Source organism: Athene noctua, chromosome 18 (genome assembly GCF_965140245.1).
Source record: "Athene noctua chromosome 18, bAthNoc1.hap1.1, whole genome shotgun sequence".
NCBI classification, from domain to species: domain Eukaryota; kingdom Metazoa; phylum Chordata; class Aves; order Strigiformes; family Strigidae; genus Athene; species Athene noctua.
Window position 1 is genome coordinate 14,421,508 of NC_134054.1, and position 17,342 is coordinate 14,438,849.

General features: G+C 72.9%; 1 protein-coding gene across 1 annotated transcript; it reads left to right on the forward strand.

Annotated features, from left to right (window-relative positions):
• Nucleotides 1-499: 499 nt before the first annotated feature.
• On the forward strand, nt 500-2,954 carry SOCS3 (suppressor of cytokine signaling 3). Its single transcript, XM_074921904.1, has 2 exons — nt 500-568; nt 1,096-2,954. The coding sequence occupies exon 2, from the start codon at nt 1,162-1,164 to the stop codon at nt 1,789-1,791; it is 630 nt and encodes a 209-aa protein (XP_074778005.1). The 5' UTR covers nt 500-568; nt 1,096-1,161; the 3' UTR covers nt 1,792-2,954.
• The last annotated feature ends 14,388 nt before the right edge of the window (nt 2,955-17,342 follow it).

The following is a 17,342-nucleotide window of genomic DNA, read 5'->3' on the forward strand; positions in this document are numbered from 1 at the left end:
GCCTGGCCAGTAGCGGGTTCCCCCAGTAGCGGCGGGGGGGTCTTCACAGAACCCTCTGGGGGCACCGGCATCCCCGGCCCCAAGTGCCGCCGTCCCCGGGGGCCGCCCGCGGGCAGGGCTCCCCCCGCGCTGAGGGTGTCCCGCGGCCCGGGGGGTGCGGGGGGGGACCTGGCGGCCCCGGGGCTGCCCTCGCCCCCGCGGCCCGGCCGGCCCCGGCTCTCCCGGTGGGGAGGGGAGGGAGGGGAGGGCGGGAGGGGCGGCCGCGGCCGGGCCGGCCGGGACTCTCCTCTTCTTAGAAGGAAAGAGCGCGGAGGGGAGCGGGAGGGGGCGGCCGCGCTGCCCGGAATGGGCCGGCGGTGGCTGGCGGCGCGCCGAGGCGGGCCGGGCCGGGCGGGGCGGCGGGAGGGCGCCGGGGAGCGTTACAAGAAGCCGCGCAGTTCCAGGAACCCGAGGGCGGGCTCTGCGCCCGCTATAAGAGGCCTCCCCGGGCGGCCCCGGCAGCTCCGCCGCCGCCCGCTGCCGCGCACCGGCTCCGCCGCCGAGACCGGCCCCGGCACCCGCGCCCCAGGTACGGCGCTGCCCGCGGCGGGACGGGACGGGGCCCCGGGAGGGGGAGGCGGGGACCGGGGAGTCCCGCGAGGAGGGGATAGCCCGGTACCGGGGATGCTGGTGCCCCCCCGGCGGGGGAGATAGCCCGGGGCCAGCGGAGCCGGTGCCCCGCGGCGAGAGGAAACCCGGGGCTGGGAATGCCGGCGCTCCCCGGGGAGCGGGGTAACCGGGGATGCCGGTGCTTCGGGGGGGGGCAATAGCCGAGGACCGGGCGTGCGGTGCCCGCCCGGAGGGGGGGGTGTGATCGCCGGGGATGGCGGCGCCCCGGGGGGGCGGTAGCCGGGGGCCAGGGATGGCGGTTCCCTCCGGGGAGGAGACAGTCGGGAACCGGCAGAGCCGGTGCCCCCCGGCGAGGGAACAGCCGCGGTCGGGGGGTGCCGGTGCCCCGGGGAGGGGAATCGCCGCGGCGCGGGGTTGCCGGTGTTGCCGGGAGGGGGGAGCCGGGGAGCGGGGGTGCCGCGGCTCATCCCCCCGTCTCTGCCGCAGGTGATGGTGTAGCAGCGGCTGCTCCCGGCAGCAGCCCCCGAGCGCGCAAAGCTGGCTCCCTGCGCCATGGTCACCCACAGCAAGTTCCCCGCCGCCGGGATGAGCCGCCCCCTCGACACCAGCCTGCGCCTCAAGACGTTCAGCTCCAAGAGCGAGTACCAGCTGGTGGTGAACACCGTGCGCAAGCTGCAGGAGAGCGGCTTCTACTGGAGCACGGTGACGGGCGGCGAGGCCAACCTGCTGCTGAGCGCCGAGCCGGCCGGCACCTTCCTCATCAGGGACAGCTCGGACCAGCGGCACTTCTTCACCCTCAGCGTCAAGACGGAGTCGGGCACCAAGAACCTGCGCATCCAGTGCGAGGGCGGCAGCTTCTCCCTGCAGAGCGACCCTCGCAGCAGCCAGCCCGTGCCCCGCTTCGACTGCGTGCTCAAGCTGGTGCATCACTACATGCCGCCCGCGCCCTGCGCCGTCCCCGAGCAGCCGGGGGGGGCCCTGCACCCCAAGCGCACCTACTACATCTACTCGGGCGGCGAGAAGATCCCCCTGGTGCTGAGCCGCCCGCTCTCCTCCAGCGTCTCCACCCTGCAGCACCTCTGCCGCAAGACCGTCAACGGGCACCTGGACTCCTACGAGAAGATGACTCAGCTGCCGGCTCCCATCAAGGAGTTCCTGGACCAGTACGATGCCCCCCTCTAAGGGGCCGCCGGAGCGAGGTTACAGGCTACAAGCACAAGAGCAGGGGACGGGCACAACGCCCCACGGGCGCGGGGACTCGCAGGGCACGCCGAGCCTCTCCCTCTGGGAAGGAGGGGAGGGGGACTGGGGCGAGCCGCCGTGGGCCCGGGGCTGTGGCCGGCACAGCCCGGCACCTTGGTGCTGGGGGGGACCCCCCGAGGAAGCGACACCCCCTCTCCGCAGGGAAGGAGGCTGCTCCGGTCGGACTGTGGATGTTACAGGGTGCCCAGCGCAGAGGCCGCCCCGTCGGCAAAGCCCCCGCGGGCTCGGGCAGCCGGGACGGCACCGCGGCACGGGGGGACGTGTGCCCCGGCAGCCGCATCCCCCCGCCGCGGCGGGACCACGCCCGGGGTGTCCTGGCGAGCCCCCCCTTCTGCCGCGGGGAGCGGAAAGCACTGGAGTCCAGCGAGTGCCTGATCACTTCTCCTCGGTTTTAAGGGGAAAGTGTTTTTTGCCCGTACTGTACTTTACCTCTTGCTGCCTCCTTGTGGGTGGAAGCTCCTTTCACACCAGGCCCCAGACTTGGAGGTCGCTGCCTTTTTCCCCTCGTTGCCATTTTCCAGAGGACTAAGCCTTAATATTCTCCCTGCCCCGCGGTCTGGGTTACTGCACATCGCTGGGTGACGCCGCGCGATAACGGTCCCGCTGACGCGCCGCGAAGCCGAGGGGGACACGGCGTGTCCTGACGCCGCCGGGAGTCCCCGCACCGCGCCTGCGAGGAGCCCCCGGTGCTGCCCCGGCCCGAAGCTCCCGAGTGTCGCGCCCACCTCTGCCCGGCCGCGCCGCTCCGCGGGGGCCCCCGATTCCCGCGGGAAGGCGGCGGGAGGATCCCCTGGAGTGCGTCGTCTCACGAGTGCTTTTCTTCTGCCTCCGCCCGGAGAAGCAATTGGGTTTTTCTGGCTTTTTTTTTTTTTTTTACCGAAGGGATGTTTACAGGCCAACGTGAATCACTGTCTTTTATAAAGATTCCATCTTCACCTCCAGCCTCGAGGGCTGAGCAAAACCATGCTTGAAAATTCAACCAAAACAAAACTCAGATGAAACTTTGCACATATTTATATTTATATTCAGAAAGGAAATCTTTCCATAATTTATAATAAAGAGCACTATTTTTTAATGAAAAACCTCAGATCTGGTTTATTGTCTCCCTTGCACCCCCAAGGCGGCCCGGGCCCCCCGGCGTGACGCACGTCCCTGCCGGCCACTGCCCTCGCTGCGAGGCCGGGATGGTGTTTACACCACGTAAGCGCCGGCGGCTTCCTGGAGCCGCTCTCCGTGCCGGGGTGATCCCGCCGCGGTGACTCACAGCCCGGCCTGGAACCGCGGCCCCAGCACTCAGGTGTGTCTGAGCCCCGCGACGTCGCTCCCGCCGAGCCGTGAGGCTCCGGGCACGTGGTGCAGCCGCAGAGTGTCCCCGGCCGGTGGGACACGGGCCATCGCCCTGGGCACAGAGCAGCCGAACTGGTGGCCAGGGCTGGCTCGTGGCGCAGCCCAGCTCCGCGGCGCTCGTGCCGCGTTCTGCAGCGAGTCCGTCCTGGCCCCCAGCCCAGACCGGGGACGGGACGGTGGAGGCGGCGCGTGATGGGGAGAGAAGCTGCGGGAACGGGGCCCCGAGAGGCGCGGGGTTGGAAAAGGGTTTGTGGTGCTTCTGCTGCGAGCGCAGCGGCTCAGCGGGGGGGACGCGGGGCACTGAGGTTCTGCTCACCCCCACGGCACAGAGGTAAAAGCTCTGTCCCGGAACCGTCGGGGCTGTGCTGTGCAGACACCCCCCCCCCGCCAGAGCCCAGCCTGGCCCGGGGCAGGTGCTGAGGAGGGGTACAAGAGGGGGAGGAGGGGGCCTGGGCCCCTATTCCTGCCTCCCGTGGCGGCTCCGGCCGCGGGGGTGTGAACCAGGCACAGGAATAAACCCGCTGGCCCGAGGGGAGCGCGATGCCGGGCTGGAGCGCTGCAGCCGGGGGGGAACTCCTGGGGGAGGGCCAGCCCCCCACAACCCCGCAGAGCCCCTGGCAGCGAGGAACAGGCTGTGCCCAGGCGCCCTGTGCTTCACAGCCCCCCCAGCGCCCGCACGGCCCCCGCAGCCCCCCCAGCCCCACACCGTGGGCATCGTGCCAGGCACGGAGCGCCGTGCTCCCGCTCGGGGAACCCCAGCCGCTGGGAAAAGGCTTCCCTTAGGAATCGCCCCGGAGCAGAGGGATGGCGAATGTGCCCGCTCGGGCTGCAGGCACGGCGCAGTCCCAGCGACTATTTTGGTGCTGCTCGCCGGGGCCGCGGCTCGCGGGCTGCCAGGAAGCGCGGCGCAGCCTGCCCAGGCACCCGCCGGAGCTATGCGAGGAATGTCCATGCGCACGGGTGGCCGCCCGCCAGGCCCTGCCGAGGCACATCCCCGACGTCAGGGCTCCCGGCAGCACCGGTGACTCCCGGCCCCGCGCCAGGGAAGGGGGTGGGAGCAGCACCGCGGGGCGCAGCAGCCCCCAGCCTGTGGGGAGCGTCGTCCCCGCGGCGCTCATGGCACCTGGGGAGGGACCCGCGGCGTCGCAGCTCTTGGGCACAGCAAAGCACGGCAGGGGATGGGGAACCAGGGCCCTGGGGGCCCTGAGCGCCCGCAGCCCTCCGGCAGAGTGAGGGGGTTCACAGCACCCCGCGGCAGAACGGAGAGCGGGGAGGATGCCCCAACACCCCCGGCCGGACCCCAGCCTTCCCGTCCCTGCGGGAATGGCCCCGGCTTCGCCGCTTCCCAGAAGGGCCCCGGGCGCCCGCGACGCGGCTCAGGGGCCTCTTCCCTCCTGCTCAGGTCGTGGCGGTGCCGCAACCCGCTGCTGAGTCGAGAGTCCGGGAAGCTCCGCCAGCCCCGCGCGTTTCTTGGAACAAACCCAACCTCACGGCAGCAGTGACGCAGCGGCCGGCGGGCAAATCCCTGCCAAAAGTTTCACAAACCTCTCGCCTTCTCCAGAAAGCCCGAGCGGACTTGGCCCCGTGTTTCGTAAGTGGCCGATCGAGCGTGTCACCGGCAACCAGTTCCCCTCTGCCCCGCAGCCGGGGCTGGCTGAGCTCACCCCGCCAAGGCTTCCTGGACGGGGAAGGCGTTCGCGGAGATCAGACCCTCTGTGGCGGTGCCGGGAGCCAGACGGGAAACGGGGCACGAGCGCGAGGGCCACGGGGACACCACAGTCCTGCATCCCCCCGGCCGGGTGCAGCGAGGCCGGTGCTGAGCCGGGGCTGAGAAGGGGATGCCGCAGCCCCACTCGCCCCGAGGGCCCGGCTCCCACCTGGCCGGGAGCCCTCGGGCGATCGGCCGCCGTCCCCGGAGAGGGGCTCGGGGCAGCCTGAGGACTGGCCGGCAGCGAGCGCGGAGGTGGCCACAGCGAGCCAAGCCAGGCCACCCAGCAGCTGAGCAGGGAGCCCGGTCTGCTCGCTGGGCCACGCCGGCCCCAGGACGGCCCAGGCACAGGCAGGGGCGCCGGCAGGGACCCCAGCGCCGGCACAGACCCCGCCAGGCAGCGGCCCCAGGCCGTGACGGCGGCCGAGCGGAGCAGGGCGAGAGCGAGCAGGGCCACGCAAGAGCCCGCCGAGGTGCTGGGTTGCAGGAGGGTGGTTGGGCAGGGGCAGGCAGCTGCCCGCTGCCCCTGGAACCCCCCAGCCTGGCCTCCCCAGAGGAGCATGGGGCAGCTGCCGACACTTCCCACCACGCTGCCGCCTCGTTACTGGCACAAGAAGGAAGTGTCTGGGATGGCAAACCCGAACCCAGCGGGGTCAGGGGGTGCAGGAAATCTGCTCTGGTGCGGAGCAGCATCTGCAGACCCAAAAACAGGAAACAACTGCAGCCTGCGATTGCGGCGGGCAGGCAGCCCCCGGCGGGGCCAGCAGCGCGGCAGCCGGGGCGGCTCGACCGTGGTGCCTCGGTGAAGCCCGGCCAGGCCCAGCCAGTGGCCATCACTGGGGAGCGGGACAGAGCCACGGGGGCAGCCCAGCCCCACACTGGGACCAGCAGCCTGCCCCAGGCCAGCGGTGTGCAGAGAGCAGCCCCGTCCCCTCGCGGGGGGACGTTCTGGGGAGCAGTGGCCGTGCCAGGAGGGGACCTTCCTGCCCCGAGCGCTCTTGTCCCACCTGGGCCACACCGGGTCCCTCCAGGCGGGATGTGCGGGCAGGGCTGGCTGTGGCACAGTGCTGGGCATGTGCTGGCCCGTCTGAGAGAGCCCTTGGGACAGCTCGGCTGTGGGGCCAGGCACAGCAGGAGGGAGGTGGCACCACACGTGGCACCCTTGGGGTGTCCCCTGCACTGGCTGGGCCTTGCACTCGGGACTCAGCGGTCACCCCAAGGAAGGTGGCGGTGAGCAGCAGCACCAGAGGCTACCAGGGTGGCAGAGCCAGGCAGGGAGCTCGCCACAAACACCCCAACCTCCCGACACACCCCTCGCAAACTTCCTCCTGCCTCAGCTCCACAGCGCCAGGACGTTCCCACATCCCGCGCCGCGTTTCCCAGTAGGATGCAGGAAAGGGCTGTGCAGCAGCCGGGGACTTACTGTAAATGGCACCACCTGCTCCTTACGTGGCAATTCCTCTGCGGGCCGGGGCCACGGGGAGGGTTGGGAACAGGGACAGAGACATCTGCTCCCCGGCACGCTGCCGGGAAGCACGAGCTCAGGCTCCATGGCATGGCCCAGGGTTGGCACCGGCTGCCCCGGCTGCGGGCTCGGAGGGGTGGTGGCTCCTGCGCTGGAGGAGGAGTGGGGCTGCTCGACGTCGCTGGGGCTCACAGGAGCCCCCGGTCCCACGGCATCCCCTCATCTCGCCGCTCTGCCCCAGGCGGGTGCATGCAGCTCGGCCCTGTGGTGTGGGACGAGACCCCCGGGCTCGGCCGGCGGTGACCGTCCCATCGCCGGCGTGGCGGAGGCAGAGCCTTGGTGCCTGGGGGAGCCGCAGGGGCTGCCCTGAGCCCCTTCGCCGCCTGCCTGGCTCGGCCCCCGGCTCTTCCCAGAGCGGGTGGGAGCGCGGGGCGGCAGCGGGACCCCCGTGCCCAGGCCGGGTGTATTTTGGGATGTGGACGAGCCCAGAGGCCTGTGTACGTCCCCATGGAAACCCCTCTCTGTTGCTGCTCCTCCGGCCAGCCCCGCAGTCGGCTCGGAGGGAGCCAGCAGCTGCGGATTCCTCACTCCTTCCATAAGCAGCTCCGCGGCCGCGGCCCCGGCCCCCCCGCCCCGCAGCCGCATCCACCAGCTCACCTCGCCCCTCACCCATCGCCGGGGCTGGGGTCCCGCTCCCTACGGGCCGGCACCGCCCCGAGCTTTGAGAGGCGCAGAGCCTTCACCCGCCCCACGGGACCCCACAAGGGACCTGCCTCTCCCACCGCCCCACAGCTCCTGCCTGTCCCTGCCCACTCCAGGGCCCACCAGGGGCTCGGTCCTGCACCCTCCGGCCACCGACCGCGGCCCGGGGCAGAGCTCTCGCTGCCCAGGCAGAGGGGGATGCTCGGAGTGGGAACCCCGCCCCGGGCTGGTTTCCACAGCCCAGGAGGAAGTTTTCATCCCAGCGGCAGCAGCTGGAGCCCAAAGAAAGTCTCGACATTTCGGAGGAAGGTTTCAAACAAAGCCGCGTTGCTGTGGCAATGGCAGCCGCAGGCCCCCCCGCCCCGTCCCACGGCCGGGGACGCAGCCAAGGCGGAGGGAGCAGCAGCCCAGCGCCGGCGGTGCTGGGCGGGCGGGTGGCGGTGGGCCACGTCCTGCAGCCCCAGGACCCCGAGGGCCCCCCACCGTCCCCGGGGCGGGCGGAGGGTCCCGCACAGGGGCAGACCCCGTCCCACGTTCACCCTGGGGTCTCCCTTCTCCCGCCCCGCAGCCGGCCACCCCGGCCCAGGCACCTGTGTTCACAGGGGGTGGCGAGGCACCCGCCGCCGCCGTGGTCGCTGCTGGGCACGGGCGCGCCGGCGGCACGTCACAGGAGGTGCCCGTGGGTGCTCCGGGCTGCAGGCTGCCAGCTGCCTTGGGTGTGTTTGCCCAGCACAGTGCGGAGTCCTCGGATGACCCTGGCAGAGCCGCCGTGGGCAGATGCCAAACCCCAGCCCTGGAGCATCCCTTGGCCTCGCATCAGCCCTGGCCTCAGCCCCGGCGCAGGAGCAGGCGGCGGCAGCGCCGCACACGCGGCTGGGGATGGGGCTCCCGGTGCGACCCTGCGCCCGCGGGGCTGCTGCTGCCGGTCCAGCTCTGCCCCCTCTCCACCGGTGCGTGATGCCGGGGGGGCGCGAAGGTCCCCCCCAGCCTGGTGAGCTGTGCCACGGCCCCCCGGGGCCATCCGCAGAGCAGCTCCAGCCTTCAGCGGCTGGGCAAGGACGGGGCGTGCAGCTGGCAGAGGGCACAGCTGGAGCAGATGTTCCCTAGAAGGACCCAAGGGCCCCATCTCGGCATTTAACGAGTGGGAATGGGAGCGAGCGCTTTACTGTAATTCCAGCAATTACATTGTTCATCCTTGGCAGCCGACGCCAGTTGGTGTCCAGCGCCATGGGATCACGATAAGCCACCTGGCACGGAGACTTGGCAGCGCCGTGCCGCCAGGCCGCCAGCCAGGGCAGGGCAAGGGAGGGCTGCAGGGCGAGGTGCGAGGGACGGCAAGGGCCCGCCCCGGGAGTTTTCTGTCACGCAGGTGCTGGCCCGGAGGGCCTCAGCGTCCAGGGGTGCCCGCAGCACCGTGGCAGCCCCCGCGGCCTCACTGGGTGCTGAGCTGGAGCTGCCAGCAGCGGGAGGCTCCAGCCCCGGAGCGGCAGGGAGGGATTGGGGCAGCGGGGGGCCGGCGGGTTGGAGAGGAGCCCCCCCACTCACCGGGTGCTGGAGGGGCCTCGGGGACGGAGCAGGGGCTGTGCTCGAGGGCCTGTCACCCCGGGGTCCCGGGGTCCTGCCCAGCCAGCACCTCCCCAGCCCCTGCTCGCCTGTTGCCGCTTCAGGCAGGCGCTGAACCCCGGGCCCTTTCCCCGCAGCGCGCGGCTGCCGGGTGGTCCCCGCCGGTGCCCGGGGCCGCGCGGGAGCAGGGGACAGTTGGCACCCAAGGGACGGGAGCGTGAGCCCTGCTGAGTCATCACTTTGCTGTTCTCGTTTTTCCATGGTGCTGTTGTGCAGTTTGCTGGAAGCCAGCTAAGAGCCATGACTAATCTGTTCTCAAAACAAGCACAAAGAGAGCGGGGAGGTTTGTGCAAACCCCGCGGGGAAGGGAGGCTGAATCACAGCGCGGGGCTGGGGGAGGCGAGCGGCCGGGAGCCGCTGGGAATGCCCGGCCACGGCCACGAGCCGCCCCACGGCAGCACCTGCGCGGGGTGGGCAGGGGCAGCGCGGACCCCCCCTCACCCCAGCCGAGGCAGGCAGCGCGCGGGGCAGGGTGAGGCAGGCAGGGCAGGCAAGCGTGGCACGTCGGCACTCGGAAACACACGTGCAGCGGCCAAGGTCGGGGCTTCCACCCCGGTCGCCTCGGCCCTGCAGGGAAGGCAACGGCCGGGGAGGCCGGGGAAGGAAGCGCAGGAGTTTGCTCTGGCCGGAATCGGGCATCCATTGATTTGCTGTTATTAAAACCAGAGCTGCTGTCGGGAACTCGCAGCCTGGCTGCCCTCGTGTGAGCTTCCTGGAAAGGGCCACCCCGCGTGCCCTCTCCGGTGGGGGACGGTCCCCCCCGAGCACCCGGCCCGTGACGGTTCGGGTGGCAGCAGGGGCAGGGGATGGGACCCAGTTCTGGGCAGGGTGCCCACCTCTCCGCAGCCCAGCAGCTCGCAGCCCCCCGCCACCTCCAGCCCTCCTGGGCTCGCCCGGCCCCGCCGGCGCTGCCCACGGGGCTCGGGGTGGCCCCGTCACCCCCCAGCGGGTGCTGGTGGCGGCGAGGGCACAGCGGCGCTCGCTGCCCCCTTGGTCTGCCGGGCTGAAGAGGGTTTACTGGAGAGGCAAAGTCATCGCTTCCAGCGGGGGATGAATCACCCCTGTCAGGAATTCTGCCCGGGGGCTTTTCTGTAAGAGCGTGGAATTTCAACACGAGGCCGAGGCGGCCGTGCCCTCCCGGGCCACGCGGGTCCCTCCTTGCACAACCTCCCACCGAGGTTCCTGTTCCCAGCCCCGGCCCCGCAGCCGCGGCAGCTGCCGAGGGGTGCAGGCACGGGCACCCAGCGGGGACGGTCCCTGCCCACGGCAGGAGCGGGGCCCCGGGACACGCCGGAGCCCTCCCGTGGGCCAGGACCAGCCCGAGTTCCCAGCGTGGCACAGGTGCCCCCTGAGCCGCGCACGCCGGCGCCCTGCACGGCTGCCCGGGCCGCGAGCGGGTCCCCGCGGGGCTGTGGCGGCCCCCGCGGTGGTCAAAGCCCCCGGCTGCACCCGCGCCCACAGGCAGGTGCTGGCAGAGGGGAAGCGGCGGGTCCCAGCCGCAGCGGGCACGTCGCACCCCAGCAGCAGCATCTTCCCTCCGCCCCGGCGGGGCACGGCCCACCCCCACCAGCGCTGGCAGCACCCTGGGGGGACGGAGCGGAGGGGGGGACGTTGGCAGGGGGCAGCTCTGGGCAGACACCCGCCTGCTGCCCCTGTCACCGTCCTGGGGCTGTCCCGCTGCAGGGGGGCAACGCTGACCTGGGGGGACACCACGGGCCTGGGGGCTGACCTGGCACAGGCTGCTGCAGCCCCAGGGCTGGAGGGGTGGCAGGGAGGGGGCCAGGGATTTCCTGGCATCCAGCAGGACCCCAGCCAGCGGGGCCGTGCCGGGACTGGGGTTCCTCTCAGTTTCCACATGCTGCAGAGACTCTTTCAGAGCGAGACCAGGGGGGTTTCTTGATAACGGGGGAAGCACACTCAGAGCAGGAACTGAAACGTCAGCTTGAGACTGGTGGCTTTCCCCAAGCCGGGTGCCCAGCGCAGCCTCGATGCTCTCCGAGCAGCTCTGAAGTGACGGGGCTGCTGGAGCGGGGGCTGCCCTTGCCCTTGCCCCTGCCCCTGCCCCTGCCCCTGCCCCACGCCCAGCCCAGCCCGGCGTTGGCTCCAGCTCCGTGGGCAGTGTGGCCCCACGTTCCCCAACGTCCCACTGCAGCACCCACCTGCACAGGCTCATCCCTCGGCCCCCCGCGACGGCCCCCCCAGAGCCTCAGCCCCGCTGGAGCCGAGCCCAAACCCACAGCCCCCTCCTGCGCTCGGAGCCCAGCCAGCCCGCCCCCCCGGGGCTGTGCCGCGGGCGCCGTCGGCACACAGGGCCGGAGCAGGGGAACGTGCTGGCCGGAGCAGGCTGGCATTCGGGAGAGGTGAGGGGGCTCCGACGAACCCACCGGACAGTCGAGGCCAGTGAGAGCTTCTGCGAGTGACCGAGCCCCAGCCCGGGCTGCGGCGGGCACGGCACAGGGGGACGGGCTGTGCCGGTGCCCCAGATAAACCGTCGGGCAGATGGGGAGAGCAAACAGCCCAGCTGCCCGCCGCGCAGTGGGAAACCAGAGATAACAGGTCCCACTTCCCGGCGCCTCCTTTCCTGGACACGGGGCTGCCGGGAGCAAAACACCGAGAGTCCGTTCCCAGGAGGCCCTTCTCGAAGCCCAGCTCCCCGGTGCCCCGGTGCCGGTGCCCCAGCGGGGCTCCCGGCCGCCCAGGGCTACGTGGGGGCCGCGGGACTCGCAGCCCCCCCTTTGCCAGCGGCTGCCGGCAGCTCCGTGCCCCGAGCCCCGTGCAGAGCGGCCCTGCCACCCCCGCGGGTTCCCGGCAGGGCCGCCCGCCGTGCCCTGGCCACCGCCCGCAGCTGCAGAGGCTTCCCGGAGCGCCGGGTAATTTGCCTGCGCTGCTTTGCATGCCTGAGGCTGCCCGGGGACGGGGCGGGCGGGGGGCACGGCTGCAGCCCCCACGCCGAGGCCGGGCAGGGGCGCAAAGCCGCCCCCGCCCCGGCGCACAGAGCACCCAGCGGCCTCTCCGGGCTGGGGGGGGCGGGGGGACGTGGGGTCGGATCAGGGCACAGCAGGACCTTGGCTGTGGGAAGCTGCTTTATTTTGCTTTTCGCTTTCTGCCATTCCTGGAAACAAACAGCCCGTGGGGCCGCTCCGGCCTGCTGCTGGGAAGCGGCCGCGGCCCCCTCGGCCCCCACCCCGCTCCGCCCTGCCAGGGCGCCCCGAGCCCAGAGGGGCTCCCACGGCCCCCGCGGGGCTGCTGGTCCCAGCCTGCCCCGGCCCCGGGGAGAGACTCGTCCACCCGCCGCGGAACCGGGGGGGACGTTGGTGCCCGCGGAGCGACCCCATCCCCGCGGGCTGGTCCGGCCGCGCTCGGCCCCGGCGCCCTGCGGAGCGCTGGGCAGCCCGCGGGCCGCGGCCCCTCGCGTGGGGGCTCAGCAGCTCCTGCCCTGCCCCAGAGCTGCCGGCGCGCTGCCGTCCCGCGCGCCGAGGCTGAGCAGCTCCAGCCCAGCGAGCCCCATGCGTTAGCACCAGGTTGATTTATAGAAATCCGATGGCCGGGGCTGCCAGTGCCTCCTGCCAAACCTCATTAACGGCTGGCCTGGGAGCAAGGCAAACAGCTCGTGCAGCAACAAGGAAATCCTTGTTTAAGCATTTCTGGCCATGCAGGGCCCGTCCCCTCATGCCCAGGGGAGGAGGAGGAGGAGGAGGAGGAGGTGGTGCAGGCCACGAGCCCCAGGCTGGCACCCCCTCGGCAGCCACGGGGAAGGAGACGCAGCGGGGCCCGCGCTGAGCCGGGAGGGAGCGGGCAGGCCGCGGCGCCGGGGGCTGCCCTCCCCACACCACCACGGCCTCACCGATGGGGACGTGGGGACACAGGGACACCGGGGTGCCAGCAGTGGGTGACTGAGGGCTGGCTCAGACGGGCGGCTGCAGGCAGCCGAGGGGCTTTGTGGCTCGCTCCTGTCCCACTGCCCAGGGCCACCAGCCAGCCCCCCGTGCCGTGCCGTGGGGCAGAGCTCTGCCAGGGCCGGCTGGGGCTGCCCCAGAGCGATTGGCCAGTCCACCTTGCGCAGAGCTGCCTGGAAGGAGCTTCTGCACGGGGCTGGGGCAGGATCCTGCCCTCTGCTCGATGTCCCCTGCTCCCATCCACGCCAGGTTCCCCACACAACGCGCTGGCCGTGGGCACAGTGAGCTCTGGGCACGGGGGCTGCCGGGGGGCCGTGGGAGCCGGTGTCTGCCCCACGGCGGGCACGGGGCAGCAGCACGGCTGGTCCGCAGACCTGAGACTGGCAGCCTCAGCAACCTGCATCCTCCTGCCCCACGTGTGGCTCGGGATCTATTTCATCATCTGGAGAAAAGCATTTACTGCCAATAAACGGGCTAATTAATTCTCCTCAAAGACCTCTCAATTATTCATCTCGGGCCACAGAGAAAACAATTACAGCACTTACCTCAGGCCTGGCTGAGCAGCCAGCGCCAGGGCTGGCGGCAGGCAGGGCCCGGCCGGGGACGCCCGGCACAGCTCCCGGTGTGGACCCCCAGCTCCCGGTGCCCGGCGAGCCCCGGCCCTGCCCACCGCCAGGAGCCACCCGGCGGAGCCGTGGGGACGGGCTGTGACCCAGCACAGCCACCCGGCCCCGCACCCCCACCGCAGCAGCCTCCTCCCAGGGTGCCCCGGACAGGGCCGAGGCTCAGGAGCGAGGGGACCTACCAGCCCCCCGCACCGCCCCTCGCCGCGGGGCGCGTCCCTTGGGTCTCACCCCAACCTGCCCACACGCAGCCGAAGCCGCTGCATCCCCACCACGAGAACGCGGCAGCGGTTTGCCCCCTCCTCGCCACCCCCTGCAGTGGTCTCCTGTCTCCATCTCCCCCACCCAGGGACACCCACCTTCGGGCCCTGGCCAGTCCCAGCCCTGGGCACCCGCTGCGAGCTGGGGCTCGGCCTGGACACCCCACGAACCAGCTCCCCGCGCTGCCCAGCCCCACGCAGCACATCCCTCCTGCTTGGTGGGGGACAGGCAGGGCCCCTCCCGCCTGCGGACCCACCTGGCCGGCTGCCCCACTGCCCCAGGCTGTGCCGGGTCCCCCTTGGAGAGGGGCTTTTCCCCCAACGGTTCTCCAGCTCCTTGGCCCTTGGGAGGCTCCTTCCGCCCTGCAGCGGGGTTCAGGCCCCGCTCCCTCCACACCAGCTGCCCCTCGGGAAGGAGAACGCGCCGCCCCGCTGGCGCTGCGAGTGCAGGGGTCCCCTCATGCGGGTGCAAAGGTCTCCCCGGGTCGGGGTGGGTGCCAGCTCTCTCCCACCCCCCTCCCCATGTGCTGCTCCAGCAGTGCCATCCCGCCGCCCCCGGGGACCCCCCCCGGCCCCCCGGGGAGCGGGGGCATCGCTGACCCGGGGCGGGGGGGGCAAAGCCCCCTGCGCGGCTCCGCGGGGGCTCGGAGCCATCGGCCGGGGCAGCGCGGGGGGCCCGGGCCGGGAAGGGTTAAGGGCGGCCCGCGCCCCCCCGGCGGCCGAGGGGCGGGCCTGTCGGGAAGCCGGGATTTCTGCGGTGGTTTTACTGGAAAAGTTGTTGCCGGCGGAGGGAGGGGTCACCCGAGCAGCCCCGGCAGGTTGGGGACGGGGGGGACCGGCCGGCCCCGCGGCTCCCGCCGGCTCCGCTCCGCTCCCGGGGACCGGCAGCATCCAACGGGCTCCGGCCGCTCCGTCGGCCCTGCACGGCCGGGGCCCGGCGCACGGCTCCCCCCGGCTGCCGGCCCGGGGCCCCCCGGCCCCCCCAGCCCCGCCGCTACCCGCGGCTGCCCCCGGCAATGCCCAGCGTGTGCCGCGCTGGTGCCCGGTGGGGAACAACCGGCCCTGGACCACGGCGACGGCAATCGCAGCCAGACGCCGCAGGGCACCGGCCAGCCCCGCCAGCCCTCCCCCGGCATCCCCCCCCCGGGCCGGGGCAGCGGTGCCCTCTGGGTGCGTCCCAGCGGGGCCGTCGGGGGTTTGTCCGGGGCTCGGGCTCGCTGGGATCCCGCGTGTGCGAGCAGCCGCCGGCACGCTCCCTCCCCGCGAGCCCAGGCCCGACGCCTCGACGGCCCCGTTACACCGGGACAGCGGCGGGCCGGGGCGGGCGGCGCTCGGTGCCCCCTGCACCCCAGCCCCGGCCTGGCAGCGGGCGCGGGGGGCAGGCAGGGCGGGCTGGAGGCCTGGCGGTGCCCCCGGCGGGCTGAGCCAGGAGCCCGGCACGTCCCCGCGCTTCCAGGCATCGCTCCACGGTTCCCGACAGTAGGAAATCACTTGGCTCCGGGGCTTCTGCCCCGCCGGGGATGATTGATGGTTGCTCCCCCCTGACCGGCGGGGAGCGGGGCCCTCCAGGCTGGCCCCCCCAGCCCACAAGGACGGGCAGTGGCAGCCTGTAGTGCCGGCAGCGCAGGCGGCGCAGGCAGCACAGCCGTGGGGCCAAGGCAGCCTGGCAGGCAAACACCCCCGAGCTCATGGCCAGCACTTTGGGCGTGCTCTGCAGTCAGCCCCGGGCACAAGACACCCAGGGCCACCGGTAGTCCTGCGCCCCCGGCCCGCAGCCCGCCCGTGCTCACCCCAGCCGCCAGCCCCATCCCTGGGGCGGCCCCGTGTGCCCGGGGCAGGCGGCTCGGCCCCAGCCCGGCGCTGGCCGAGGAGGCGCAGCCGCACGGGCGTGGGCCGCCCTGCCTCCCCCCGGCCCGCAGCCCCCCGGAGGCACCCGCAGAGGGGACACGTGTCGGGCTCAGCCCCGGTGCCGGGGGGCCGGGACGTGCAGGCAGGCGTGCGGGCAGGGCCTGGCAGCAGCTGCTCGCAGGGCTGCCTGTGGGGCCGGGGGCAGGGGGAGCCCGGCCAGCTCCGGGAATCGCCCCGGTGGCTGCCAGGCCTGTGGCAGGGAGGGCGGGGGGAAACCCGATCCGATCCTCCCCGGCGGGACCCGGCTCCGCTCCCCGTCCAGGCCTCGGCTGCTAATTTTAGCCCTGGGGAGGCACGGCGGGAGCGGGAGCTCGGCCCACCGCGCCTGCACGTTCGGTGGCGCCGGGAGCCGCTGCCCAGCGCTGGCAGGTGGTGGCCGCGGGAGCCGCAGCACAGCGTGGCCCTGGGCGAGCCCCCGGGCGAGCCCCCCCAAGCCGCCGGCCGAGCCCCCGCCGAGCCGCCGGCCAGGCGCCGGCGCTGCCTTCCCGCTGCCCACACGCCCGCGGCCTTGGCTCGGCCAGACCCACACGTGGCCTCGAGCCCTCCCGCGGGCCCCGCGCTGGCCCCGCCACGGCCCTGCGCGGTCGGAGGGGGGGGACTCGCTGGGTGCCGGCAGTGGGGGAGACCCCGGGGTCCCAGCCAGAGCCCCAGGGCACAGGCGCGGGGCTGGCGGGACGTGGGGCCGCGGGGGATGCCCTGCTCGTCCTACGGAGGATGTGGCCCCAGGCGAAGGATCCCCCTCCATGGCCCGGGCTGAGGGGGGGCTGTGCAGCGCGGAGCCCCCAGGACCCCCCCTTGGGTCTCCGGAACCGGCACTTGCAGGGGCTGAGCCCAGCGTCACGGCCAGGCCGGGTGCTGCCCCCGCCGGGCACCCCAGGGCCACCCGGCCACCCCCCCCGGCAGCAGCGGGAGCGGGTGGGTGAGCGGCCGGGGGGGCCACAGCCCCGAGATGCTCCAGCCGACCGGCCCTTCCCGCGGGCGCCGGAGCCTGCCCTGCCCCGGGGCGGCTGCCCGGGGCACGGTGGGGCTGCGCTTCCCCCCCAGGCCTTGCCCTGAGCGGCCGGGCTGCCCCGCGCCTACGGGAGGAGGAAGGTGCCGGGAAGGCAGCGCGGGCCGAGGGGCAGCTCTGGGGAGCAGAGGCTCGGCTCAGCCGCCGGCAGAGCTCGGCTGTCCACGCTCCTGGGTCCAGGGCCAGTAACGGGAAGCGTCTGTTCTCAGTGACGGTAAATCAGATCGGGGAGATTAGAGGCCTTTTTGCCTAATCATGAGCAGCTTGAAGTTGGAGGACAAGTTCCTGGAACAAAGAGGAAATGGAGGCAGTAAATAAAGAAAAACTGTTAACATGTGGCCCCGCGTGTGAAAAACGTCTGGGTGAAGGACTGTTTATGGCTCGCTCATCTGCGGGGCTGACAGCGCGGGCGGTGCCGAGGCCCCGCGCAGGCAGGGGTGCAGGCAGGGTGGCGGGTGTGCGGGCAGCCAGCCAGGGCAGCCGTGGGGGGCTCTCGGCTGGGGGGGATGGCTGGGGGGGGCCGAGGCCGTGTGGTGGCACGTGGCGGAGGGAGGAAGAAGGCAGCGGCGTAGCGGGGGCCGTGGCGCAGGCGGCTGTCGGGGAGGCAGCGGCACGTGCGCCGGGCGGGCAGGGACCGGGCAGCCCCCAGGGGATGGGGGGCACCCGAACGCGCCTGCCCCACTGCTCCCCCCGCAAGTGCCGGGAGAGGTGCCGAGTGCTGCGGGCTGTGCCCCCCTCCCCGCCTGCAGCACGGGGGGGGCACGGCCCAGGGTCTCCCACAGAGCCTCGTGGCCACGGGCCAGGTGGAGCGTCACCGGGGGAAAAGGCCAAGGCGGGAGGTCTCGCTGCTGCGCTGGGCATGTGCCCCCCTCCTCCGGGGGCCAGGGGGTTTCTGCCAGGAGCCAGACCCCGGCGGTCGCCCTCCCCGG